The sequence below is a fragment of the Seriola aureovittata genome, chromosome 8 (assembly GCF_021018895.1).
Source record: "Seriola aureovittata isolate HTS-2021-v1 ecotype China chromosome 8, ASM2101889v1, whole genome shotgun sequence".
Classification (NCBI taxonomy): domain Eukaryota; kingdom Metazoa; phylum Chordata; class Actinopteri; order Carangiformes; family Carangidae; genus Seriola; species Seriola aureovittata.
Window position 1 is genome coordinate 5590203 of NC_079371.1, and position 27874 is coordinate 5618076.

At 40.5% G+C, this 27874-nt stretch overlaps 1 protein-coding gene across 2 annotated transcripts; it reads left to right on the forward strand.

Moving 5' to 3' along the window:
- The first annotated feature begins 1288 nt into the window (after positions 1–1288).
- On the forward strand, positions 1289–27874 carry arhgef37 (Rho guanine nucleotide exchange factor (GEF) 37). Of its 2 annotated transcripts, XM_056383270.1 has the most exons (17): positions 1289–1424; positions 2294–2395; positions 5498–5699; positions 6067–6178; positions 8842–9360; positions 10740–10869; positions 11360–11507; positions 11672–11871; positions 12063–12193; positions 13233–13337; positions 14852–14965; positions 15447–15616; positions 16739–16886; positions 17013–17141; positions 19273–19468; positions 20054–20223; positions 23273–27874. In XM_056383270.1, exons 5-17 carry the CDS (start codon positions 8854–8856, stop codon positions 23486–23488), a joined length of 2364 nt encoding a protein of 787 aa, XP_056239245.1. In that variant the 5' UTR covers positions 1289–1424; positions 2294–2395; positions 5498–5699; positions 6067–6178; positions 8842–8853; the 3' UTR covers positions 23489–27874. The 2 variants fall into 2 exon arrangements, with proteins under 2 accessions (XP_056239245.1, XP_056239246.1); XM_056383271.1 differs by lacking the exons at positions 1289–1424; positions 2294–2395 and having other exon boundaries at positions 4186–5699.

Genomic DNA, 27874 nt, shown 5'->3' on the forward strand with positions numbered 1-27874 from the left:
ATGGGTCAGAAAGAAAATCCAACTTTACCTTCTTTCTCTTGTTTCATATTTTAGATTCTTCAAAGTGGACACCATTTACCTTGATGACAGATTTGTGGAATTGCTTGCTTTCTTAATCAGTTTGAGGCCATCAGTTGTGTTGCGTCATTGTGCCATTGGTACACAGTAAATAGCCCTATTGGACAACTGTACCAAGCCATATCATGTCAAGCACTGCTCAACTAAGTAAAGACAAACGACAGTCTAGCATTACTTTAAGACATTAAGTTCAGTCAATCCGGAAAAAGTATCTTCAAGTGCGGTTGTAAAAACGACAAAGAAACCACTACTGAGGGATCCGTGCATGAATATAATTCTCCTGCAGTTGTTCACGTTGTATATGAAAAATGCCAGCTTGGGGGGTACTGCCAAATTTGATTGTCCTACCTATGCTAAGTGCAAATGTATGTTGACGTTTGTGAGCTCTTTCTTCATTAGCCGATGCTGCCTAAACGCTGTAAACGCGTTGCGTGTATTTTTGTCCCACTGGATGAAGACGTGCAATTCAATTCAGCGCATCAATGCGTCAGTTTGTTCCATTATCCAACTTGTACAATAAACTTGGTGCTCAAAGTTCCCACACAGTGTGTGACACTGAAGTTACAAGTAGAATTCTGGCCCCTTTTTTACACCTGAATCTAACTGGACAATGACAGTCCAGTCAGAGGGCAGGTGGTTCTGTTGCCTTCATATCGATGGCATATCCTAAAAAGTGAAGTAGATTTTGAAGCCTACGCCGTCGTCCATCTTGAAAATCTCGTTGCCACATGCACAAACTTAAATTTGTCATGCAGATTTGTTTTACAGGTTTACAAAGGTTGGTTTACAACTACAAACATTGGAATTATTTGTAAACATTACTTTACAAGCTCAAAATCATTTTGATCTTAATTTGAGCCTATATAGGCGCCGGGGGCTAAATCGTTCCGGCATGGCCCACTGAAGGGCAAGCTAGCCGCCTCCGCGCCAGCTAGCTTGCTGGCTGGGCGCACGGCCCACTGAGGGGCATAAGCATTAGCATTAGCTAGCAGCATGCTCGCATTATATATTGATGAATAGATTAAACGATATCAGCAAAATAATAAAATGTATCTGAATGGACTGTATGTCTATATGATTGATCTGGATGTGGTAGCCATTATTGAATTGACAAGCATCATCATCATCTGTCTCTAGCCTTTTACTTTGAAAATGTGGATATTCCGCTTCCGTGTGGCTTTTATTTTGTGAAGTACTGAGCGGACGCTGTGTTCGTTTGTGCTCGTCGTGACTTTGACGAGTTTCTGGTTGACAACAGGTGAACGGGAGTTTAAATGTCAGAAACACGGAGAGCTGAGGACGTCACAGCGGGTGTAAATACGCGATGAGCGGACGATAACTGAAAGGTAAGCTTTTTATCACATTTTTCTGTCATTCTGTCCTGTGTTTATCCAAACACAAAGCAGCAGACAGACTGCATCATCATCTAACCTTAAACCAAACGAAGGGTTTGCCTTTTTATCAGCCCGCTCTGCGGCAGTTTGCTAACGACAATCAGTTGGTTTATAAACCTCCAGCACACATGTCTGCCGAGTGATAAAGCAGAACGAGTGAATGTCAACATGTTTGAAAAAGCATAAAAATAAATCAAAATATCGACTTAAATGGGTTCAGCCCACATCTCCTCTCACTCACAATGAAATTAAAACAGGGAGATTTTGTCTGTCTGATGTTATTACCCTAAAAGATAACGACATGATAATATGTCGGATTTAAAACGGGCAGTATAATGTTATAACTAATTCGCTGTTTACATAAAAAGACATTTGGGAAGGACACCCTTCACTTTTATGGTTTGAGGGAAATAAATGCATTGTAATATGTGGAAGACTGTTAAAAGAGGAATATGTGTGTGTCTCAAATTTATACCTGTAAATGACATCATTTCTGAAACAGAGTTAAATACAAATGTGTGCAGTCAACCACAAACATGTATTTCCAGTTTCCAAAATCTATTTTAATGTACATATTGCCATATTCATGCCTAGTTACCTGAGAAATCTGTGTCATGAGAAGCTACTCAATGAATGTACATTGTTTCACTGAGTCAGATGTTCTTGTCTGATTTAAAGTAAATGGGGCAGACAGGCAGGTCAGCTGTATGCCAACTGCATGAAAGATATCTAGTTGTTCATTCCAGACTCAGACAGACAGAGAGATAAACACACTAATGATGTAAAACAATGTTTAGTCTATCTGAATATGTTTATTTCAGTTCCTCTGTGATAAGGAATCCAAGGTTACCAGGATGTTTCCTTTTCCGTCCGCCTCTTCTGGAGTCCTAAGTGGAACTACACTGGAAGACAAAACCTAAGACGTGGGTAATACAACTTTTGAGCACAATTCTGGGCACCATCCTAGTTGATTTAGCTATACTTTCTTTATTATCTGCCGTTCACAGGTTGCATGGATGGGGACTCTAATTTGAAAAAAAACCCCTCAAAAATCATTCTTTTTGTCCTTCTGCACTTTATTTTTGTTAGGATAAGATGCCTGTAAGTACTTTTTTAAGTACTTATTCTCCAGCACACAGTAGAATAAACTCACTATAATCAGGTTGCTACATTTTACATATTTCCTCAGCACTCCCCATTGTCAATATTTGTTCCAGAGTGTGATATCATTTCACCCAAATCCGATAACCAAGCACCTTGTGGGTCAATGGCATACAATGTGAAACCTAAACAAACCAAATAAGATGATGTAAAGGTGTGATCAAATCCATAATCTGCTGTCACACACGGTCAACGTAAAATAATTATTCTCTCATTGTCAGTGATCCCGTGGCAACATGAAGATGTGAGGTGGAGGGTATTTAATGCTGATTAAGCAGACAGGATGCAATCATCACTGCTTTCATTTTCAGCTTTGTTATGTTCCCTCAACTGTGTGTGTCTGTTAGCCTGCAGCAGGAAGACCTTAATATGGGTTGTTGACAGACATGGTAACCTGCAGTTCAGCAAATGACAGCACTGTAATGATGCAGGAGCAAAGTATTGCCCAAGAGGAGCTTGTTACAGAAGTAATGTGAGTCAATCTGTGGCAGGTCATATTCATCTTGACCATTTTGCATCCCGCATTTCTCAAGGTGTGTCATTTCAAACACTGTCATTTAATAGTCTATTTTTAGCATACTGTACCTCCAAGTTTGAGCCATGTCTTAACGTCCCATGTGCCATAGACAGGAACTAGTCCAACTCTGCAATTATAGTAAACATGCTTCTGCATTTAGACTTCTTACCGAGTCATCAACTCTTTTTTCCAAGAAGTGGAAAGCGTGTCTTAAGCAAGATTTGTACAACTACACTCATTTATGGAGAAGTGCACCCATCTTGTCAGACTAAATGACAAATTATGTTATCATGTGTTCCACCCAGAGGAAGGTGTGAATCAAAATCGGTGAGATCCTTGTTTTTTAAGGATTTCTGCAGTCAGACTGCAGCCTAAGGACATAAACAAAATCTAAGTCTAAACAAAAAGCAGGCAAGGTTGAGTTGCTCTCAACATTTCTTTATCATTTTCTCAATCGAGGACATTTTTTGCTTTTATTGATAGTTGACAGTGTAAAGACGACAGGAAATGAGGTGAGAGAGAGATACGGGAACAACATCCAGCAAAGGTCCTTGGATGGACTCCAACATGCTGAGTATGTTGTGGATGAACTATGTAAGGATGACACTGTTTCTGAAGTATCACAAATCTACTTTCACAGTTCTGTACTACAATTTATTTTTACCTGTCAGCCAGCATATACTCTAATACCAATATATCTGCAATAAGATAATATGGGCTTGTTAATTGGCCTGAGTGATTTATCAGTCTGTCATCAAAAACAAAAAGTGTAACAGCTTCAGAAGTTTGAGTTCTGCTTTCGCTTTTGGAAAGGCAGGGGTTAGCTCTGAGGAAAATGTTTGCTCTGTCCTTCATACAAGTCAAGTCAAGTTTGTAAACCCTTATTCTGCTGCAAGACACCTTATGTTGTCATGAAAAGAACATAAGTCAGCTGATAAAAGAATCCAGTCCTGCAGCATTCCTCCCTGGCATACCGATCTGATGAACTAGATTAGCCGCTGCCTCCCTGCCTCCCTGCCTCCCTCATTCCAGAATCTGACCACAATGAATTCCTTCATTATCTTAGGCTGGGTTCATGCTAACATCATATTCTAATTATTCTCATAGGCACATACTAGGATGGCCATTTGAGTCTGTATGTTTGGTTCACTATTGTTTTTGAGAAAGTCATATTATCATCTGAAGGTTAAGTAAAAATTGTATAGGAAAATAATAAAATACCAGTGGTGGTACAAATGATACACTTTCATAAAACAGAGTATTCATTCATCACTTATTTTGTAGTGTTAATTGTATAGGGCCAAGAATATACATGAACCAATGCCACATACCATAACATTAGTAGCCAAAGCTTATTTGCATTTCCTGTCCCTAGATGGGCCTTTAAAATGCAGAAAACTCAACAATAAAATACATACAGACCAGAACAAAGCAGAAAACTCAACAGTGTTATCCTACATACATGCTAGGAAAGTACCAAAGGCCAGCGTTGATGTCTATAATAAAACATATAAAGTACAGTGAAAGAACAAAAGTACAAAAATGAAAGAAGTTGTGGTTGCATCATCCCTGGTCTGTTGGTATTAAATCTCCATCCTGTTATTTTTTTGGATTTACATTAACATCAACTGTTTGTACTATATGAAACAACAGATTTTCTGTGTTGAGGGAATCTTTACTTAAAGACTGTGAGAGATGACAACTTGATCTTTTGGTGTTGAGCCAAAATATGAAGGAAAAAAAAAAAACCCTGACGTCCTCTTAGCACACCTTGAAAGTAAAACTGGCTTGAGAGATGGCAGTTTCAGTCTGTTGGTCCTTCGCATTCGTCAACTGAAATTTTCTCAACAACTATTGGATGCCATGAAATTTTTTTTTTTTACAGACATTCATAGTCCCCTGAGGTTGAAGTCTACTGACTGTAGTGATCCCCTGGCTTTTCCTCTAGTGGCACCAGCAGGTTGACATTTGACAGAGAATGAACCCTATAGACTTTACTGATGTCTAATTGACAAGTTGATAAAAAAAAAAAAAAAAATTAAAAAAACACATTAGGTGCAGATATTCTGACTGAGTGCTACTATGAGTTTGACATTTTTCTTTTTCAGTGAATTATCCCAACAGCTGATGGATGGATTTCCAACAAATTTGCTCAGGATGAGTTGTAATAACTTTGACGATCCCTCAGGTTTCCATGTAGCACCATAATCACATAAACACTTCATTTAGGTGTTTGTTTAATCTTTTAAAATAAACTTTGGACGCAACTTGCATGAACCTTTTTATTTCCAGATAAAAAATATCCAAAGGACTGAGCCATGAATCTCTTTTTGTTACCTTCTACCAGAAAATCCAGACAATCCCTTTTTCAATTGGAAGAGGATGGTACGTCCTGCTGGGCTTTTGTTTCCTGTGAGAGGAAAACTTCAATCACTTCAACTCTCTGTCTTCATTGGTCCTTTTACCGTTTCATGAGGTCTCTCAAGGTGTCAACTGATTGGTCCTTCTTTCCACTTGGAAGACTTGTCAGCCAATCAGCCTCTGCCTGGGTGAGTGCCGCTTCCTTTTCCCACCAGCTGCTGCAGTCAATCAGCTTATTCAGCAGCATGAGTGTGTGTGTGTGTGTGTGTGTGTGTGTGTGTGTGTGTGTGTGTATGTGTGTGTGTGTGTGTGGCCACCCTTTTCTCCCCCCTCCCCTGTTTTTCCTCTACAAAACAGCCAGCCCTCCCTCCTTTCCACTCCCATCCCCCCTTTTCCTCACACACTCATACACTGTGTTTTCGTCTCTCACACACACACTTGTGAATACACACTGGAACACTCCTGCCACATGAGGCCCGGCAGCAGCCTGCTGTGTGTGAGTCACTGGAGAAAGTTACACCAGCGTGTGTGTGTGTGTCTGTGTTTTCTATGCAGCAGTGTCTCCTCTGCAGCAGATTTCTGCTTCAGTCGGGACAGAGCACAACAAGACAGCGAGAGAGGGGAGAGATCGAGCTGCACTGCAGCTGAATCAGGGATTCTGCACAAGGTAATAACAGCCGGATCTCATGCAAATGTTTTTCAATGATGCTTTTCAGTGTCATTCTCACAAACATTGTTATTGTTTGGATGGTTTGCTGCGGTTTTGGTTTGGCTTGTTGGCAGCAGATGTCATTACCTGGAGCGGTGACAAACTTGTTTTGCGACGTAAAGAAACTTTTTGTGTCTCTTCCATCATCCTGTGTCTTGCGGTGTGTTTGTGTGCCATAACTGATGTAATGTAGTGGATAAGAAAGAGCTTATAGGTAGCCCTGATTTGATACCGTACCAAAAAAACTCTTATGAATACTTTACATTTAGAGTTCTAAATGTTTTTCTGCAGGCTACTTTTTCTATGCAAAAATAAGCTTTCAGATGCTGAATTCTGTCTAAATGCACACAGCTTATCAAGACCTTTGCATAAACAAAGCAGTTTAGAACAGGCAAAATATTTTTTATTTAACTAAGGAACTATCGGATCAAGCAGGTATTTGATGCCAGCTTATTGTACTGTTTTTGATTGTTAAATCTCAGTTATCCTCAAGTCTGGGTCACCATATGCTGTTAACTCCCTAAACCTTGAGTTGGAGGGAAAAGATAAATCTGTGAGGTAGGATTAGATCAAAATGAATGACAACAGTCACAGTAGCCTACTTTGACTGTAGTGTACGTACAGGTTGTTGTACACCTGTAAAAATACAATGCAATCCAGTGTAGCAATGTAGATGATAATAAGAAGAAGAATGAAGAAGACATTAAAACATTTTAAAAGGTTTCATATATATATATATATATATATATATTCTCATTTGCCAGTTCATTAGACAGTCTAGCACAATAGTCTACCCTCTGCCCTTGTGTACCCTCACTGATATAAATCTGGTGGAAAATATTAGAAACACCTCTCAGTATAAACTGATACAATTTAACAGAACTGCAAACCTTCAATAAAGTTGAATCAGCTCCTGTCTAAAATGAAAACTGAACATTTAAACCTTAATGACAATAGGGAATAATGCAGGACTGTTGTGTTAGTTTTTGCTTGGTGTCCCTAAAAAACTGGCAACTGAGTGTAAATTTAATGAAACTGAATAAAATCAAATCAAATGTAAAAACATGATAAGAATTCAATAGGAATACAAATATTTGGAAAACTAATCGACACAGTCGTTCCTCTGAGACACAGTCTGAACAAAAATCCAAATCTGCTCATTTATCAGCTACAGTTAGGGTTAGGTAAAGGAATTTGTTTGTGTGACTCTGTTGCAGGAAGGTATCAGTTCATCATGTGTAGTGACATAATGACTCAGTGACACAGTTTAGGAAGAGCAGGAGCTTCCATTCAATTCAAACAGACAGTGAAAGACATAAAACACATGTGAAACTAAACTGTTCTATAAGTTGGTGCAACATATTATCAGATAGTTACAGGATCAGACCGTTAGGGCCGGACTATGGTGCATGGAGCTCTGCCTTGTTGTTGACGTTAACAGTGCTCCTGCACAGCTCCTCACACAGAGTTTATAATTTAATCAGAGTCAAAAATAAAACTGTCATTAGAGTCTGCCCTTTAAAGCCACAGACGGCTGCTCAGCTGAACCATGTAATGGTTAATTTTCACAGCGGTGGCAGCATTAGTGGCTCTATAAGCAGCTTGCCAACCTCCTGGTGGGTCGACCGTGTGGTGTTCCAGCTCAGAGGGTCCATGACAATGCATCTCCCCTCGCTGCATGTTTGCGTGCAGTAAACAATGTAAACAAAGCCATTGCCTCTGCAGCTGGTCGATGCAGTCATAAAGGCCAAATTTATACGGGTAACATCAGTGGTAATGTTTGCTTTCTTGTTTTTTCCGTTTCCTGTTTTTTGTTGTTGTTTTGAATTTTTCAGTGGAAGATTTATCCAACACCAGATGTTTAGAAAAACTCTTTTCTCAATTTTGTTAAAGGATAGATGATGAAAATAGAATGACAATAAGTCTCTTCATACATAAATGCTGTAAATCGTCCCTTAAACAGAATTGTGAAAAGGTACTTTATGTAATACTGGATGTTTCCAACAGCACAGCAATTGTCATGAACTACTTTAACATGTATCACGCTCCTACTCTCTGTATATTTGTTTCAGGGCCGTGCAGAACACGTATACAGATGTAGCAGATGTAGCACATACATGTTAAATGTGCTACGTTTGACATGTTTCTGTTGCTGCTTGGACAACACAGCTGTGCTAATACAGGATACATACAAGCAGAGGAAAAAGTTTATCTCTGCTGCAGTTCAGCTCTGCTAACTGTTGCAGGTCGTCTTCTCGTGTTGTTTTCTACTGTATTTAAGTTTACAGTTTAACACATTGTGAAAACTGTAGCTGAAAAAAATAAAAGTTTGATTATGAAAATCACATATGTCGTCCCTCTGATCCTGTTATATTATCGGTTCACTGCGGTCAATCTGGTCCAGATTCAAATAAGAAAATGTGACTCCAGGCATCTGTTGTCTTTCACACTGATACAGTCAACCACTAACGGAGGAATTGAAGACTTAAGGGCTTAGTGGATATACTACAGCTGCTTTAACTATAAAGAAGACAGATCCTGTTTCTTATGATGAGATATTTGTACTAGTATAAAATGTAAACATATCAACACAGTGTCAAAACAATGTTTCTCTTCGACAGTGATCTCTCATCATGGAGGTGCCGAGGAGGCCTCAGCCCTCCTCCTTCACACTGGCTCTCCCTAAACCAGCCTCGCCTGCGCTGTCTCCGCTTGGAGCTGTAAAGAAAGTCGCCAAGAAAGATCCGATGAAAGAGAATCTCCAGGAGAAGGATGGAACCACAGAGAGAAATCAATTTGGAGAGGAGACATGCAGTACAGAGGAGTCAGACGTGTCCGTGTTTGTTGAAGAAGCAGCAGCCGAGACCTCTGAACTTGTAGATTCAAATGCTTCCGCTGTAAACTCGAGACTTTCCTCGCAGGATAGTTTCTCAGAGGAAAGCTCAATATCAGAGGAGAGGTTAGCACAGGAGGCTGAAGAGGCCAAAAAGAAGTCGGAAGAGGATGAAGCGGCAGCTAAAGAGAGAGAGGCCCAGAGACAGCTGCTGTCCATAGAGGAGCTGGTTCAGTCTGAGAGGAATTATCTCCGACTGCTGCAAGTTAGCACTGTGACCATCCGGAGCAACCTGCAGAAACTACAGGTGTGAATTCACTGTTAGCAGCATTCTCAGGGCAAAATTTGTAGTAGTCCTGGTTTGTTTCAGGCTGCTGGAAATTATAACGGCATTTTATAGACAAAACAATTAATCAATTTCATCAAGAAAATAATTGACAGATTAATCGATTATGAAAATAATGATTAGTTATCAGCCTACTCAGACTCGCATCACCCCTTAGCAACCACCATCACATTGCCTTGAACAAGGGGTGTTACTGCAGATTGCTGCAGTTGACGCCAGTGACAACAGCAGTGTGGTTGTACAGACTGTCCAGCTCCAAGGTGCTAATACATGGAACTGTACTGCAAAAAATGTTTACAGTATAGTTTTGCTAAGAAAGAGGCTGCAGGTCAAGTTTAGCTGACACAAGAACAAGCTCCCTCTCATGTAGCCTTAAGTTTAAAACCCTCAAATAACATTGATAACTGTGTTAGTCCCTGTGTCATGTGTATTTCTTTGTTATGCTTGTTTATGATGGGACAACCTGTGTAATAGTGCCTTTAAACAAAAAGTCACCACATGTTGAATTGGCACTGCAGCATCCAGAAAAGGCTGTTATGCAGAGGCCGCTTGATGGTTTATTATTGTTAGCTTTTCATTACATCGGAGGTATTGCTTATTACTGCTAAAAATCATTTATTATCGCTGTGGTGATGAAATGAGGCCTCGTAAAACATAATGGAATCAGGCTTTATGGGCTGCAAGGACTGAGCTGTGGATGAGCATGCAAATGGTGACACACGGAGGGAATGGTAGATGAGGGAAAAGAAGATGAAATAAAAATAGAAAGGAGGAATAGACAGGCTAAATTATAGGGCGATGAAGGAGAGAAACTGGTGGGTTAAATAGATGTTGAGAAAGAGATCTGTCTGTGTTTTTCCGATTTTCAAAATCAAAAGATAAAGTGCAAATGTGGGGAAACAAAATGAGAGATAAAGGTGAAGAGGGCACCAAAAATATGGGTAAAGGAATATGATAGATGGGGGATGGACAGAAGCAGCAGAGTGGAGGAGGGCTGGACAGAGACATAGAATACATTTGGATAAATGAAGCCATTGTGAGACAGGAAAGTGTCTGGTTTGTTTTCTGTTGCAATGTGCAGATTGTTCAGTCTCTCTGTCTCTCTGCAGTTAGTGTTCCCACTGTTCGCTCATTAGAATAGAATGGAGCAAAACAAAATGGATCTTTATCAGCTGTGCATTAGCATTTTTCTTGCACAAAAAGGGAGCAGACACACACATATGTACTGTGGGTATGTGCTACATATAATTTAAAGCAATACATTTCTGTTGTATTTTTGAAATCGTTTTTTTCTATGGTTTGTAATTTGACTTGTCTTTTTGTCTGCTTGTCCACCTTAGCCTCCTCTAGCCAACCTGGACAGCATGTTTCTCTACATCGAGGAGGTGATCGACGTGTCCGGTCGACTCCTCAGCTTGTTGGACCAGAAGCAGGTTCGGCCTGGAGACCCTCTCTTCCTGGAGACACTCTGTAAGGGCTATAACTTAAAATCACTTAAGCATCTCCTGTAAGTGCAATCATCCCCAAAATTCTAACATTTATGACAGGGGTTGTCTTTGTTGGCTTCCAACAGGAAGTGGTGAGGATGTGGCTGGTTTCTAGATCAATTGCTCTGATCACACTTGCTGACAGGAAATAAATAAAGTCTTGACACATCTTGTTGCCCCATGTGGTTTTCACATGCATATGAGATTGTAAATGAGTACACTCGGGGTGTTTATGGTCTCAGCAAGGTTTCTGGAGTTGCTACAAGAGTTTATTCTTGAGGCCTTATACCTAGAAATGCCTGCTATATATTTTACTGTATTTATGTGCTAAAAGTGTGAGAGGTGACAGTTCTTGAGAAGCTCTCTGACCTCCTTACAAAAAAGAAAACTGAATCACACGTTACCCCTGTGTTTCACTCTGAGCATGATTTCTACATGAAAATAAGTAAATATATGTTTTTAATTCCTTACAGGTGATTCCTTCCTCAGCCTGTCCTCAGAGATTGAAGCAGCCTATAAGGAATACTTGGCCAACTACAACCACATTACAGTGGTGGAGAACAGCTACAAACAGAAGGAGGGGCTCTGGAACGAGATTGTCAGCGTCATCAAGGCCTCAGCGTAGGTTTATATTGTTTTCTCTTCTTTCACACTGGGACCAAACTTATTTAAAAATTCCTGACAAACAGAAAATGTAAAAAATAACAGCTGGATACACAACAGAACGAACATGTAACAGTTCTGATGTTATCTGAGTGCTGACTGTGTCCTGTTCATCTTTCCAGGCCTGAAGTAAATGCCACCTCTCTGAGTTTCTTCCTGGTGATGCCAGTGCAGCGTATCGCCCGTTACCCCCTCCTCCTGCAGACCATACAGAAACACACCGACCGAGCTCACCCAGCTTATGCACTCCTGGAGCAGACTGCTCACACCTCTATTGCCTTAAACTGTCGGATCAATGAGTACAAACGCTTCAGAGAAGTTGGTAAGATGGGGTTCTGCCACGACTGTCTGCTACTAACACATGAACAGATAAAAGCAATATCACACTGCATATGTTTTTTTTCAGTCTTGTTTCCTGTGATAAAATCAGCTGTGCTCGTTCAAAAATTAGGCCCAATTAAGTCGCCATCTGTGTTTCTAGCCTGTCTCTAGAGTAATTGTTGTGTGTTATAGCTGACAAATACAAGAAGACAGAAACCCTAACCATCAAGGACAAGATCAACCGCCTCAACTCCCACAGCATTGCCAAGAAGACAGCGAGGCTCAGCCAACAGATCAAACACGAGACTGGAATAGCACCTAAGGTAGGATGGAAGTTTAAATAACACACTCTCTGTTGAAGTGCCCTTGCACAACACAGGATCCCTGCCAACTTCAGGACGCCGATCTGTGACTGACTCTCACTAATCACCAGCCCATGTTAGGAGTCAGGCATCAGAGAGACAAGCCTAACCCATAAGAATAAATGAAGCAACACATTACAGTCATACTTCAGGATCTTTACAGTAACCCACTGAGCCACAAATAATCTTCCAGTGAACACCTTCCCTGTGGCCGCAATGCAGCAGTTAATTATTAACCTGCAGAGAAAACATACACCTGTTATTAATCCTGCTGGTAACTCTGGTCTGCTTCAATATGGCTACACTTGTCAGTCGCATAAGGTTTTTATGGTCTGATCAAAGAGTTCATCCATGAGCGTCCTCACACGTCACCTGCAGCTTCATTTTGAGTGTTGATTTTCCCACTTCATCCTTTGATCTTTTTTTTTTACATTTCTTACATTTAGGTTGCAGCCTGATAATGTATATGCAGGGATCTGACTTTTAAGTGCTGGAAAGTTTTTCATTCACCTGACATTTAAAGCCATCAGTTCTCACCCAGGGTTCAGGTTGCAGTGCAAAACAAACCACTGCTATGGTATTTGATACAATGCTCAAGAGCCACCTTCACCATGTGTGTATTACAAATAATGAATCATGATTGTTGTGTTGAAAAGCAGTGAAGCTTGAAGGAGAATGGGGAAAGAACCCGGTATCTAAAAATATGTTGAGAAACGCACTGTAATGCTGAGTGTGTACAGGGAGTCTGAGGTCTGGTACAGGTAACTGTGAACAATAACAACAATTTTAAATCATAGGTTCCTAAACAATGTATGACATTATCCCACAGGTGCTGATCCAGCTGACCTAACAACTACTGAACATAAAGAAAGCTGTTATCATTGCAGCTCAAGCAAATGAAACCAGTATTTTCTTTGTACGGCAGTATGTTTTAAGTAAGACACTACCTTTTATCAGCATATTACATCAGGATATGTCTCCCTGTGCTTTCTGTTTGCAGCTGGTTGATGAAGAGTTTGACGCCCTGGAGGGCTTCTTTTACGTTCTGGAGCATGGGATCCTGGAGCTCCTTGAGAATGTGGAGACATACCTGCACCACCTACAGGTAAGCTTCAAATACCCTCGGTTCTGTTAACTCATGGGTAATGTGTTTAATTTAACATTATGATGTTTATTGTTAAATCCTAATAACTGTATTCCTATGTCTATGGTTTAAATTACATTAAAATATTCGATTGGCCTCTGAATGAAGAGAATACTCTACAGGCTAAAAGGTTAAAAGAGGAGCCAGGTTGTTAATGAATCATATGATGAACTTTGTGTTGTTGGTAAGAACAAGGCTGTATCACAATGAAATCTTATGGTTAGAATACAAGGTTATGTGCGCAATTGCTGTTTTGAGTCCAAAATAAATATCCTCTTATCTGTCAGGTGCCCTTGAGCAAAGCACTAAACAGCAGATTGCCACGAGGAAACTGTGAATGCAAACATGTCTTTCTTTGCTCACATTCACACTACAGACGAACACACTGTCTGTAAAGTGTTTCTCACTTCCCATATATTCTTGGGAGTGACCTGTATGTGACAGTATGATCTCACAAAGTCACAACTGAAGACATCGTCGTGTCTTTGTGCTCGTGCTTCTCCCGTTTGTTTCTGACACATCTTAGTTACAGTTTGTAAATTAGATTTTTGATTAATTGAGGCTTCTCGTCAGATACTGAACACACCATCTGCTTTTGTTGTCTTGATTTTCATGCTGACACGTTTTAGGCAAACAGTGCAGTCATTTTGAGACCTGTCTCATGTATAAAAAGAAATAGCAAAAAACTGACATGTGCATCACATTTATTGGGATTTTGCTGTCAGTGATGTTTTACAAAATGTATTTTGCAAATGAGAAAAATCTGTATCACATTCAAGGGGAGCATCTTATCCTGGATGCTTAAGAATTCATTTTACATGTACACTCTATTTCTCACATTCACTGTGATAACAACAAACAACGTGTTTTGATGTTTAGTGTCTTCTTTTTGATTATCTGCTGATATCTAGAATAAAGAGTGAAGGGTTAAATTTCAGAAGCCGTTTCAGAGACTTTAAGTTGTGACCTGGTCTCTTGTGGCAAATGGAGAACTGAAACATAACTGAATTGACAATTTCACATTGTGTTTATGAGTCACACTGTGTAAAGTCAACCTTCTTCAAGTCCCTGAGGTCAAACACATGATTTTCTGTGTACCTTTCCACTCTAAAATTATCCTCTGTGGAAACAGTTTTTTTCTCCTATTTACTCCAAGAGCAGGAATCAGCACTGTATCCCTCTTCTTCTTCTTCTTCACATTTTCTTACTAATAGACAGCCAGTTATTTTTGCCAGGCCCACCCAGTTATCCACTTCGTGGGAAAACTGACAGTCGGTTTTCTTGTATATTCACAAAGCAGCATGTTTAAAAGACCTATAATTATGACGAGGCAACTAGTTTGTCCCTTTGAAAACTACAATAATGAAACAGTGGTGAAATCAGCAATCCCGTCATCTTTTCATGAATGAAAATTAGCCTCACAGAAGTCAAACACCACAGGTTTGACAGCTGCTTTCTTCTTTGTTGGTCTGCAGGGGTTCCTGGCCTGCAAAACAGAGGAGTTTGACTTTGATATGGATGGAGAGAAGGCTCCTATTAGTTACAAGGAGATCACTACAGCGCTCAGACAGTGGATTCTTCCTACATTTGTGAGTCTGACATCTTTATCCAGAGACCAGCGATGCCAGTAGCAGTCAAATACTTCATTTAAAAATGTAATATTACCTTTAATCACTAAACCTAAATTATGAAGCAAGAACTGTACTTTTAGTCCAACCTTCCTGTCCAGGTATTGCACGACACACACACTTGTCACTTAAGCAGCATCTAGCCTCAGGCTGATGTGACAAGGATCTTTAAAACCACCACTGGCAGTTTCTTGAAATGTTAATTTTGCTGTCCTTTATTTTCTTACCGCTTTCCTCCAGTGTTGTTTTGACTGTCATACTGTCAGGCCCAAATGTCCAAGGATCTTCAGGGCAAACAAGTGTTAGACATGAATACAAAGCTTCTAGTCAACAGTTGAGAATATATATTTAGTCATCTTGATTGTAATGTGTAAAATTGTGTAAATCCTGACTTCAATGATAGCAACACAGCATTTTTCTAATGTTGTTCTAATACGTCCAGGAGAAGAGGATGAGGACGTTGATGCACAAGCCGCTGTGTGCACTCCGTGACCTCCTGGTGGGCCCGAGGAACCTGATCAGGAAGAGGCTGGACAAGCTGCTCGACTATGAAATGATAGAAGCCAAATCTAATCTGAGCTACGAGGAGCAGGCTGTGGCCAACACCTACAGGTAGCGAGAGACAGATTGTTTTAAATTACAGGCTGAACTCTGAGCTCTGAACTCTGAACTCTGAAGCCTGTCACATTATTGAGGGTCACAGGGTCAATCCACAGAGGGAGTGAGTACATCTGTCCATGTTGGAGTCTTGACCCAGAACCCGAACTTCACTTAGTGATCTCCTGACCCTGAACACTCATCAGGGTGCTCCAAAGAAAAGGTTATTTCAAGTTCTACAGGGATGTAAGAAACGTGACAAAAGTAGAAAGGACTAAACTTTGTTCCATGTGTACATACGCTACAGTAAATGTAATGAACTGTGTAACAGAAGTACTTTCTAGTATAACAAACTGCTTCTTTTCTGGATGTGAGCTTAACAAATTCAAAGTGTCTGAAATAACTGTGGTAATTATCCAGAGCCAGTTTATTAGTACTGATGAGTCAGGTGCCGTTCAGAGCCACTAGTTTTGTCACAATACCATACTTTACATAACATTGTGATATTGGTGTTTTTGTTCATTTGTCTCATTTGTCAGTGGCAGTTGTTTTAGTTTGAACTTTTCACCAGTTTATTGTACCAGTTTAATTAGAGTGGGATAATGACGTGTTTAATGCTGTTGAATATTTTCAGCATTTTATTTCCACTTGAATAAAAAAAAAAAAGTTTATTTCAATTCTAGTCTTTAGGGTTATAACTAAATAAAAGCAGCCACAAAATTAGGAGTAAATATCAAAAACGGGTAGTAATTCATAAATTTGTTATAGCAGCTTATAAACATGAAGTTGTTGGCTGAAGCCAGAACTTACTGCACCTTCCCGTCTCACAACACAACATTTACACAATTATTAACAAGCCACACACTCTAAACCACACTCCTCCACGAAGTCCAGCCAGTCGTAGTCAGTGTAAAACCACACTCTATTTTTACAGCCTCCTCCTATGAATCATCACCGTCTACACAATTACACCCTTTGGACATGATGTTAAAATTGAATTTGAACTTGCAGAGCACATCTAATGAAAGGGTGCAGTGCTTTCGCTGTGATGGTAAAGTTGTTTCACATTTTTGTTTTTCACTGGCTTCAGTAAACCTCTCCTCTCCTCTCTCTTCTTCTCTTCTCCTCTCCTCTCAGGACAATCAATACTTTGCTCCTTAACGAGCTTCCTCGGTTCAACGGTTTAGCTCTGCAGATGATCTGGAGCATGTTGGGGACGTTCAGCTGTCTGCATAAAGACCTGGCCTCAGACATGGAACAGCTTTTCCAGAGCTTTGCACAACAGGTAGACAAGCCTGTAATTTCGTCCAGAAAAACATTCATAAACATTAGACTTTAAAAGGTTGAATAGACTTTTCATTCTTATTTTGTTTCTTTCTCTCTGTTTCATCTCTCTCCTCTCTTTTTCCAGCTGCCTCACAGCTCTTTCAGCCCCGGTGCATTCTGGGAGTGGGCGGAGTCTGCAGTGCTGGAAGGGGCGAGGAAGCTGGACACTCTGTGTCGAAGTGTGGAGGACACACTCAATGCGCCTGTCGTTCAGGTTGGGAGTTGAAATAGTGCTGTTGTGTTACCTTGTGCTTTTGTGGGTTGTTGACCAAGAATATTAGGGAATAACTTGTGTGTCTATGAATAATTTACTTCATTATCACTGTAAAACTCTGCCACTGGCTGGTTCCACAAAACACTCTAAGATAATATTTTCCTTTAAGTCTGAGTTAAATTAAAAACAGCTGCACAAAACACCCTCAAGTCTTCTCGTAATGGTTTCCCTAAAATATTAATTTAAGTATTTTAGGTTTTCTCCTTACCTTAGTTTTATAGTTATGGAATCACTTAAAGTCAGTTCAACCGTTGCACAAAAAAAACTTTAGTGACCAAAGTAAGGGAAAAAAAGCTGAAGGTGCCTCTGACTCTGTCTTAACTGCAACATGGACGAGTTTATAGCAATAAATGAAGAAAATGAACGAATCCCAAGAAGAGTGTTCCACGACTGCGAGACACCCTTAACGATGACGAATAGATATTAAATTACAGATTTGACTGGCAGTCAGTTTATGATTTGTCCGACCCTCTGGAGTTGGGTCCCTTTTACTTTCCGCAGCTTAATGACTGTTCTACTGTTTAATGGCACATGATCTTTCCAGTCAGTTACAGTCGAGGTATTTCATGTCCACTGATCAGCAGTGGTTTAAACGCTCTGACTGTCTGCTTGAACGCCTGGTGAAGTTCCCATCAAAACAACAGCTTCTTAAGTGCTACTGGCTTCCTAGAAGTGATTCAAGGTATCACAAGTGTTAATGACAGCAAACGGTCTCCATGGAAACAGTAGAATTTTACCACTGTAAAATCTCTTTCGCTGCCTTAAAAAAAGGACCTTTTAAGAGATTCTATGCAACACCCTTAAGTAACTCCCTCAGCTAAGGAGAAATTAAGCCTTAAGCATCATAGAAAACTTAAGGTGTTTTGTGCAACTGGCCTCTGGTCTAGATCCACAAATCCAAGATACAGATAAAATGATAATAGACACACTTGGTTATCAACAGACAGTAAACAACCAGACACGCTAAAACAACAGCCAGTAAAACAAAGCTGTCGTTGGCCGCCTGATCTCAGTCAAGTTGCTTTTTTCACACAACAGGTTCATAAGAAATTTGAGCTGTTTGATTAGAGTTGACACAGGACAATACCTTTACATAACACTGTAAGTTACATAATAAAAACAGGAGACACCTACTTCCCCTATGACCAATAGACTCAAATAAAAAAATTAAAAAAACCCAATAAAGCATAGGGTGTTTTAAACATCCTGTCTCTTTAGATGCCACTTACCGTTTCCCTGTCAGCCCATATCTGTGTATTAACTTTGTGTATTAACTCCTCTGACCACAGCAACTCTCCTCTAAATCTCCTCGGTTTAGCCGTGCTAGCAAGCAACAGTTCACGAAAAAAAAGCAGCTCAAAGACTAATCTCCAAATTGCCCCCAGGCCTGTCAATCACTGTTAGTTTTTCTTGAATTAATTTGGATAAACAAACAACATTTCTGTAATGTGTGTCACGGCTGCCTGTTTCCCACTCAGCGACCTGTCAGCTTTCTCAGAACAGGGTCACATTCCTCAAACCTGCCAGGCAACCTACATAAATAATCTACTGAAAGAGCAGGCTGCACGACACGTCAGGTTTTGTTTGAGTGTATAAAAATAAACTTACGACAAATTAAGTTGATAATGTGCCAAGTCATCACAGTGATTCGCATATGCGGCTTTACGTCATTCATGTGTAATCATGAGTCATCGTCAGGGACAACAGGATTCTGAATGTTCTTCCTCTTGTTCTGCAACATTTTCTATCACTTTACGGTCACATATTCAGTGACAGGAAATGTTTGAAATATTTAAGATGATAGTAAGATGATTTTGTTTTCAGATGTGTTTTATGACTCAGGACAACAGCTCATTAAAAAGAGTGTGCACGGTACAAATGTGAAGGCTTTGCTTACAGTTTAAACTGTAAGCAGCCAGACACACTTGAATTCAGAGTTTGGTAATGATGCGTTTATTACTTCTTTGTTTCCACATTGACCATTTTCTATTCTGCTCAGGTGCTTCTTGTCCTTTTTTGCCTTTGTCAGGTTTCATTACATTTCACTCTCCATTCTCCTCTGCCTTGTCAGCCTCTGAGCCCATCCTCGCAGCGCCGTCTGAAGCAGCTAACAGATAAGCACGGCTCTGGAAAGATCTATCAAGTGATAGGGACGGTGGTGGGCAGCCGAGACCTGGACCTAAACCTGGCCAAAGGGGAGCTGGTGGCCATTATCAGCGAGGCCGACAGCCGTGGAGACAAGCGGAGATGGCTGATTGATGCAGGAGGTATAAACCAATATCTTAGAGTGAAAATGTTTATCGACGAGATGCACTCTTACCAAGATTTTACCACACATGCAACAAAGTGGTACACATAGTTCACTCTGTACAGATAACCTCTGCTGTGGCTCAGACTCAACTGTATCAAACACAAGCTGCACTTCTGGTTTGTGATCAAACTAATGGAAATGGCCAAATGAAATGTGGAGGAGCATTTACAGTGTGATCCCAACCACTGAGTGGAGTTAAAAGAGCAGTGATCTGGTGGAAATGACTCATGATTATGTACAATTACATACAGGACAGAAGAAATATGTCTTGTGGTGGTTGCTACTGCACATGTGGGGAACAAAGACACCAGAAGTGAAGAGAAAAAAAAACAGGAATGGTGTTGATCCCTGGATGACAAAACTTTTATGCAGCTTTTCCTAAATTCAGCTCATGGCTGCCCTCTTGTGGTTGTTAACTGTCATGGCAATGAACCTTTGATATAGGTTACTCTAGCAGGCAATGACTGAAAGATTATGATGTTTAGATGTGATGTACACCCTCTACATGCAACACGTCATCATCTGTGTATGTTGCACGCAGGTAGAAGAGGCTACGCTCCTTCCTCAAAGCTGATTCGCTATCATCAGCCAGCAGAGGACCCGCCTCCTTCGCCACACCTGACCCTGCCAGAAGACATGACGGGAATCAGGAGACACTCCTACACGCCAGAGAACCGGCCACTGACGGTCATGAGCCAGCCTTGCTTCCAGGTGATTAACTGACTGACTGTCTGACTGATTATACACTAACTACACAGGCTCCTCCTGACAAGGTTGGAGCACCTGCTGCACAAATTTGCATATTAATGACAGAGTGTTTCAAAACCACCATAACTCCTTAATGTTTGAAGATGCACAGTATACTGACAGATAAAAATAAAATATGACTGAACATAAAGCATGACAGAAATGTTAAGTTAAGGCATCAGTCATCTTATTTTAGGGCCTCATTCTGTTTAATACATCACCAGGCAGCTCAAGTGCTCCTCGTCCAAACAAAAATGTTAGACTCATAAATTGAAAGGGGCAATATTAGGCTGACTGTGACGTGGACGTCAGCTTCCTGTTATGGGTTAAAATGATCTGAGATCAGACTTCAAAATGTGTGCGTGTGTTGATTTCCTTAATTAAAAGTTACAGATTCTGTGTCTGAAGAGCTGACTGATCTGACAGTTGTGTAACCTTGTGTGTGTGTGTGCATGTGCATGTGTATGTAAATTTGTGCGCAAGAGAGGAGAGAGAGAATGCTGAGTGTATCTCGCCACATGCAAGTGCATTCATGTGTGCCCATATCTGTAGTGTGTGTTTCATAAATGGCAAGGTCCATAAGTAGCTGTTTAACCTTGTAAGTGGGTTACTATGTGAAAGGTTGAGAGTTAATTTATGCAACTGCAGGCTGAGATAGAGCGTGTGTGTGTGACTGATTTACATGGGCAACACATGGGAGTGTGAGGGGTGGTGTCGTGGCTTGTAAATTTGTGATGGTTTATGTGGGTGTGTACATGAGAGAGGAAGATTTAGGTGAGTGGGCATCAGGAGAGTGTGTGTGTGTGTATGTGTGTGTGTGTGTGTGTGTGTGTGTGTGTGTGTGTGTGTGTGAGAGAAAGACATGTCTCCACATTGCCTGTTAAAGTGAGTGATTGCTCCAGTGACCTTTTTATAGAGGCGGTTTCTCACATCCCCGCCTCCCCACGTCCGTGCCTCATGACCCTGAGTCTGCTCATATACAAAACATACACACCATCAGGCCACGTCCTCACTGTAGCAGATACATTTGATAAATTCTGTACCCACCTCTCAGCCAGTGTAAGCTAGGATGGGTTTCAAAAAAAATATTAATATTTCAATGATATTAAATCATTTTTCAAAGCACTACCATCCTGAACTGTTCCAAGACTGTATTTAAATTCCAATTATTATTGTAGTTACAAATGTCATTGTGATTTAGAAATTAGGTTTTTTACTTGTGGAACAGACCCCAGTTTCACTTTGGCTCTCTGTAATGAGGGATTCTTGATTTAATTAGATAAATCATTTTCATGTGTTGTTACAATAATTAAGATTTGTTTTTTAAGAAAAGATCACCTTCTTATAATGTGAAAATGTTCTTCTTAAAACAAGGAACCCGGCTTGTTATTGCAAAGAAACTGAGCAACAAAACATATTTGTCATGGTGGCAGCAATAAAAAACCTGATGTGTGCAATGACAAACCTGCACTGTGGGTTTTGAAAAACAAAATAACTGGTCACATAAAATTGGAGGTGACAAAATTGTGGTTTGACCTGCTTCAAGCCTGATGTAGCCTTGTCTGTTAGAAATATCTATCTATTCCATCCATAGACTGTAGAAAAAAGATGGACGTAGCCACTGTGACATCGCCCACAGGTTTGTAAAGAGCGGTTTTGAAGCTCAGAGTGGGCTACACTGTCTTCATCTTAGCAAGTTAGGCATTTTAACATGGGAGTCTATGGGGATTGATTCACTTCTACAGCCTTTTTAGAAGTGCAGTTTTTGGCACTTCTGATTTGGCTTCATTTTTCAGCCCTGGCGGTTGATGCTCGATTCCATCCCATTTTTTTTCATCATCATTTCCTCAAGAGTCGTTTAAACTTTTGTCTCTAGTACACATTTAGTTATGAAGAGCTCCCTTGCCTTTAAGCAGACAGTTGTTTTCCCTCTGGAGGTAATAAAATGTAGATCTCTCTAATTTCCTCCCATTTCTGTTCACTGGAAACAGCAGTGTTGTTACTTACTGCTTGCAGACATCCTGAAAAACAATATTAGTGTTAATAAATTATAGTCTGGTTTCTATAGATACATAGGCAATCTCAGTTATGGCCTCAGCATGCTGTCATGACCATATACCATCACAAAGAGGTGCTGATTAGCTGTTCATTTCCAGCAGACACTTAACTGCAGCAAATATCCGCCTGGCTCCAGTTACATGAATCACTCTGCGGCTGACAGTCATGGTCACTTTACAGTTTTTTAAAAAATTTTCTCTCCTCCCTGTCTCTGCGCGGCAAAATGCTAATTAAATGCTAATTGGTGTAGACCGTCAGGCCACAGCGAATGTCGTAGCTGAGAGGTGAGCTGAGGTGAAGGGTTTGATAATGACACTGAGCAGCCGGCTAAACTCAGCTATTAGCGCTGCAGGAGCACTCTGTCATACCAACACAGGCCTCATTAGGAAGCCTTCATTCTGTGTGTGTGTGTGTGTGTGACGATGAGAGGAGATTTGTTAAGACATAACTAGTGGGCTTAACCTTTTCAGGGAATATTACAATGATTTGTGGTTGTGTTAATGTGTCTGTGTGCGTTTGAACTTATACCTGCGTGTATGCATCCTTTCCTGCTCACCCATTTCCTTGAAGTCACGTGTGATGAATTTTGCACTCAACTTTACTCTGAAAATTAGCTACTAAAGCATGCTAGATGTTTGCTTGTTACCACGACAACTAGGCTGGACAGAGCTGAGCCTAAGTACAGTTCCAGTTTGAAAGTGTAGAGCTAAGCCTGACAAAGACTGAGATGTTTTAAAATCGCCACTTTACAGAGGAGAAATCCTTTTGTGTTAGCTAACAACATGATCTTTCTTTAGGTTCTTCCTCTCCTCAAGCCAAAATTTTTTTTTTTTTTCCTACCAGTAGTAAGCATGTAGGCAGAGGCATAGACATCCTTTTGTTTTCTGGCTCACAGGGTAGCTGGCACGGCTGGAGACTTTTACTTTTGTTTTTGACTCAGTGTCCTCTCTTACAGGTGTTGGCAGCCTATGACTTCATAGCAAGAGGAAACCATGAAGTTTCTATGCGGGCCGGGGAGCCAGTCCGGGTCCTGGAGCACCACGACAAACGAGGGAACCCTGAATGGAGCCTGGTGGAGGTGAAAGGTGGGCAGAGGGGTTACGTGCCCTCCAACTACCTCGCCATCATGCCTATGGGGATGGGACCGCCTGGCTGTCACCAGCCCTACTGATAAGAAGAAAGGGTAGAGGGGAAACCAGCAGCATCTACAGCATCAGTGTGTACAGTACAGAAAGGCTTTCACCCATACTGTCTTTAGAAGGCTTAAAGTGGCAGGTTTGTGATGAAGCTGCACCTGCTTCTCAAAGCTGATGGAAGCATGTAAGCTATCCACATCATGACCATCATTTATTTAGCTTTTCAGTGTCAAAATCAGTTTTCAAACAGTCACAAAACCACTGATCTATAATCTACTAATCTATAATTATGCAATGCTACTGTGTGAGCACTAAAAAGGCCAAAGTCTGTTAGTGGACTGCTTTCAATTTACAATGGGAATATTTAAATTTCTCTCCATGCCTTTTCCTACAACTGTGCAAACTAGTGTGTTGAGAAAGGAAATGAAAGTAAAAGAAAAATGAAGTTTACTTAATCTGACCTTTTATACAAGTATGGGATTATTGGCCTTCTTCTTCTGCACTAACTAACTTTTTTAAACATCTCACTGCTATATGCCATTTATGCTCTAGCCAAACTTCTAAAATTACTTAACGGAGCAACAGTGTGAAAATGGCAGAAAGTTGCTTAGCAAAATAAGCAGAAACAGGTGCTGGATCGAAGCAGCTGGAGCATGTGCAATAGAAAACATTTATATATTTGTACTTGTTGTAAGGTTTCAGAGTTGACAGTAAAACCTGTGGAACAATCTCGACTGTTAGCATAGGTAGAAAAACTGTTCAATATATGAACAGTGTTTTAGGTTATTTCTGGCTTCGGCTCCTTAGAATCCTCTGGCCTGTACAAGTGTTAATGTGTGTCACACTGGGGAAAAAAACTGGAGAAAGCAGCAGCCCCAGAGCTGCTAGTTATATGCTCATGCTCATGGACACTTGGGCAGCGTGTATGCCTGTGAAGACAGAATTTAACCCTGTATCTAAAGGCTAAAGAACAATCATTATGTTGCACTGCAATTTTTTTATGAGCAGTGTTATAAAAAACAAAAAAACAGAAGTGCCACAAAAAATGGGAAAATATTTTTGAAGGTGAGCGGGGTTCATTTGACATGAACTTGAAGAGAGGTCTCTGGATATAAAGACCCTTGGGCTCATTTCCCACGAGCCTCAGTGGCAGACTGCGTGTTCTTGCTTGAGTGTCCATGTGTTAGCAAGCTAACCAGAACACTTAGACACACATAGAGAGAAAAAAAAAGTGTGTGCATCTGTGTGTGTGTGTGTGTGTGTGCATCTGTTCGATGTGAAATTGGGCTGACAGGTGAGTGTGTGTGATACTATGTGTGTATGTGTGTGTGTGTGTTAAGTCTCCGCCTCCTCACCTGGAGGCAGGATCAGCACTGTATCAAGACTGACAGGTACACAGCGCTCTCATCATCTCAGACTGTGTAATGTGATGTAAATGTAAAAATGTCTCCAGGCCCCGGTAGAAGAGAGAGTGGAGCGAGAGAGGAGGAGGTGGAGATGTAAAAAGAGAGGAAGGAATTCATACTGGGAGAGGAGGTGAAGGAGTTGCGGGAAAAAATGGAAGAAAGACATGTGGAGGAATAGCAGGCTGGGGGGATTTTTTTTAATCTCTATTTTCCTGTTCAGCCTCCTTCCTTTTCCCTTTTTTCCCATAAACTGATGTAAATTCACTCTTCTCTTCCTACATTCACTCCTGCTTTTATTCTCTCAGCTTTTATAACAGTAAGAACTCTGTTCCTCCATTCTGTATACGTAGACACCTGATAATGCTTGTTGCTATGGATACGGTTCAATCAATGCAGGTCGCATCTCTCTGGCATTTCTTCAAGTTGGCTGGACTGTGAGAGCATTTAGCTGCAGCAGAAATTTTGAAGTTGTTTTTGTCGGTTAAGTGGAAATATGCCGCTTTTTCTCCCAGTGCTCTGTACATTCAGCGGCTCGTCATGAGATTCACAGAAGCTGCGTTCCTAAAAAAGGTGCAGGGTCTGAGTACCTCCTCCTCTATCTTTGACATGCATTTTATTTCTATGGGTCAAAGGTTTTAAATCATGGTACATTAAGTGGTGTGTTTATGGAAGAAAACTCTCCAGGTTGGTGCAACATCTGAAGATATCATTAATATCTTTTTAAGTTAGATAATGTCCTGACATACTATTTGGATTTGGAGTCTTCATCTCCATTAGCTCATGTTTGCTATTTGTATTATGGTGAAAGGTGGTGAAATAGATTCAGATCAACGTCAAAATATCCAAGTGGTCAGTGGTTGGCCCCGGGTTTTCAGCTAGCTCATATCTGACAAATTAATAGGTTAAAGAAAAGAACATTAATCAAAAGTACTTGTATGTAGAAAGACTTTTTAAAATGTTTTAAATTTTTTTCTTTTGGTTTTTTAGTAGTTAACCCTGCAGCAGGAAATGTGTCCCAGTATAGACAAACTCATTCCCTGCACTTTTGAAAAGCAATAATAATGCCGTAAAATTTTAAGGCTGGACTGGTCGATATTTTTATATGATTCACTACATTTAATGTGGAATTGGTTGCTTGTAGTGATAAATCCACATGACTGCACTTCATCTCAGCTCTGTAGAGCTTTAACGCATCTCTCATCTCACTGTTTTGCTTTTAAAGACCTCAACTTTACTGGTACACAACTTTACTTTATCATCCTTCTATCCAGCAGCAGCAGGCAGCTTTTTTTCAGTAAAAAAAAAGCTTGAATAAACCCCCTGTACACTCCTGTCCAGCACCTAATAGCAGACAGACAAAGCTGGTGATCACAGTGGAGCAATTAGCAGCTGAAGAGCTAAACATTTTCCTCAGGAGTTGGTGGAGACCACACCAGAGAAAAAAGGAGCGTGAATATTGGACTTTTATTCTTTGGGTGGTCAAAACCCAACTTCAGGTAAATTATAATGTTACTGTGTGTTGGCTGTGTAAACCAGGAATAGTTTACCATATCAAATTTACAAGCCCATAATATGTCAGGTGTTCTGTGATAAATGCTGCCCCTGAGTGGCCAAAAAAACTGAGTAATGCAGTTTTCACCTTTGACCACAAAACACAGAAAAAAACCCCATTGAAACCTTTGCTTTCATTCTTCCATCATGACAACAGCATTTTTACAATGGCTACCGATGACATTCATGTAACTAGCCGTCTTGTTGCACAAGCGTGTTTTGCAAAAAGTGGAGTCTTTCCCTGTCGGATTGTGCTGCATCAGCTGCTGTGGATGTGAAGCAGGGGGAGGGCGACTGGGATCTAGAGCTGCTCAGCTGGAGCTTAGCTTTCCCCATCTGCCTGAATGTCAGGACAGAGCAGAGCAGCGGGAGGGACGGAGAGGGAGAGTGTGTGTGTAATGATACTTATATACCCAAATACCAAATGTCCTCAAGGTTAGCAAGATGAAAGGAAATGAAGAAAATCCCCCAACCTGAGAACAGTTTACCTGCTTTCACCTCTTCAAAGGCCAGTTTAGGGTGAAAGGAACAATTCAGCCATGAAATGTTGTTAAAAACAGGTAATGACTTTCAACATTTCATTTTGGAATATATTATTTTTACTAGCCTATATTTTTTAATTCCCACTGGTGACAAACAAAGAATGTGCAAGTTTGAATCCCTTTTTTAATTCCCCCAAAAAACTTGACCAAAAATGTAGATAGTGTAAAAACTAAACCGTGTTATTTCACCACACACTCCTGCTAAAGATTGAGAACCACACGATGACTGATGAATATATGACCGCGTATAGGTAGTAAAGGGTGGATTTCTCTAGGCCACATTTAGTGGTTGAGGCAGAAACATAGCTCCAACGTGTGTGGTGATATCCTTACAGGTGTGTGTGTGTGTGTGTGTGTGTGTGTATGATTGTGCCTTCATGACCAAGGAACGCTGTTTTTTTTTTTTTTTTTTGGTTTTCTTTTTTTACTTATCCACCACTAGAGGGAGTAGAAGACCTCGGTTGTGTTTGAAGTGAGCAGTGTGTAACTGGAAAGTGTGTGTGTGTGTGTGTATTACCACCATCTTTACTTTTGTCAGTATTAGTGTTTGCCTGAGATCACAGTCAAGTCATATCTTGTACAGTCTGTTCATATTGTTCAGCGTACCTGTTTCTTTTTTTTGTTGTTTTTTTTAACCTGCTGTCAAATCAATATGTGAAGTTTAACATGTTTAACGTGCTGATGATCCAGTTTTACAGTCTGTACAGAATTCCTGTTTATAATTTATTTTGTAACTTGAGTTAAATTGTTGTTTTAAGTTATTTGACGCTGCAGGACTAAATGACCTGAGATGAAGCGTGAAGCCTTTGAAGTGTTGCCAAAGTTGTGATGTTGAACTCACACACACATGTATTCACAGATGAGAGTGTACAGTGCAGCAGTCAGGGTAGCTGTGAACTTAATAAAACTAAACTGAAACCTG

Coding starts and splice junctions, on each gene's coding strand:
- arhgef37 (XM_056383270.1), top strand. CDS start 8,854: ATGGAGGTGCCGAGGAGGCCTCAGCCCTCCTCCTTCACACTGGCTCTC. Junction 17,142..19,272: donor TCAATGCGCCTGTCGTTCAG/GTTGGGAGTTGA, acceptor CTGCCTTGTCAG/CCTCTGAGCCCATCCTCGCA. Junction 19,469..20,053: donor ATGGCTGATTGATGCAGGAG/GTATAAACCAAT, acceptor TGTTGCACGCAG/GTAGAAGAGGCTACGCTCCT.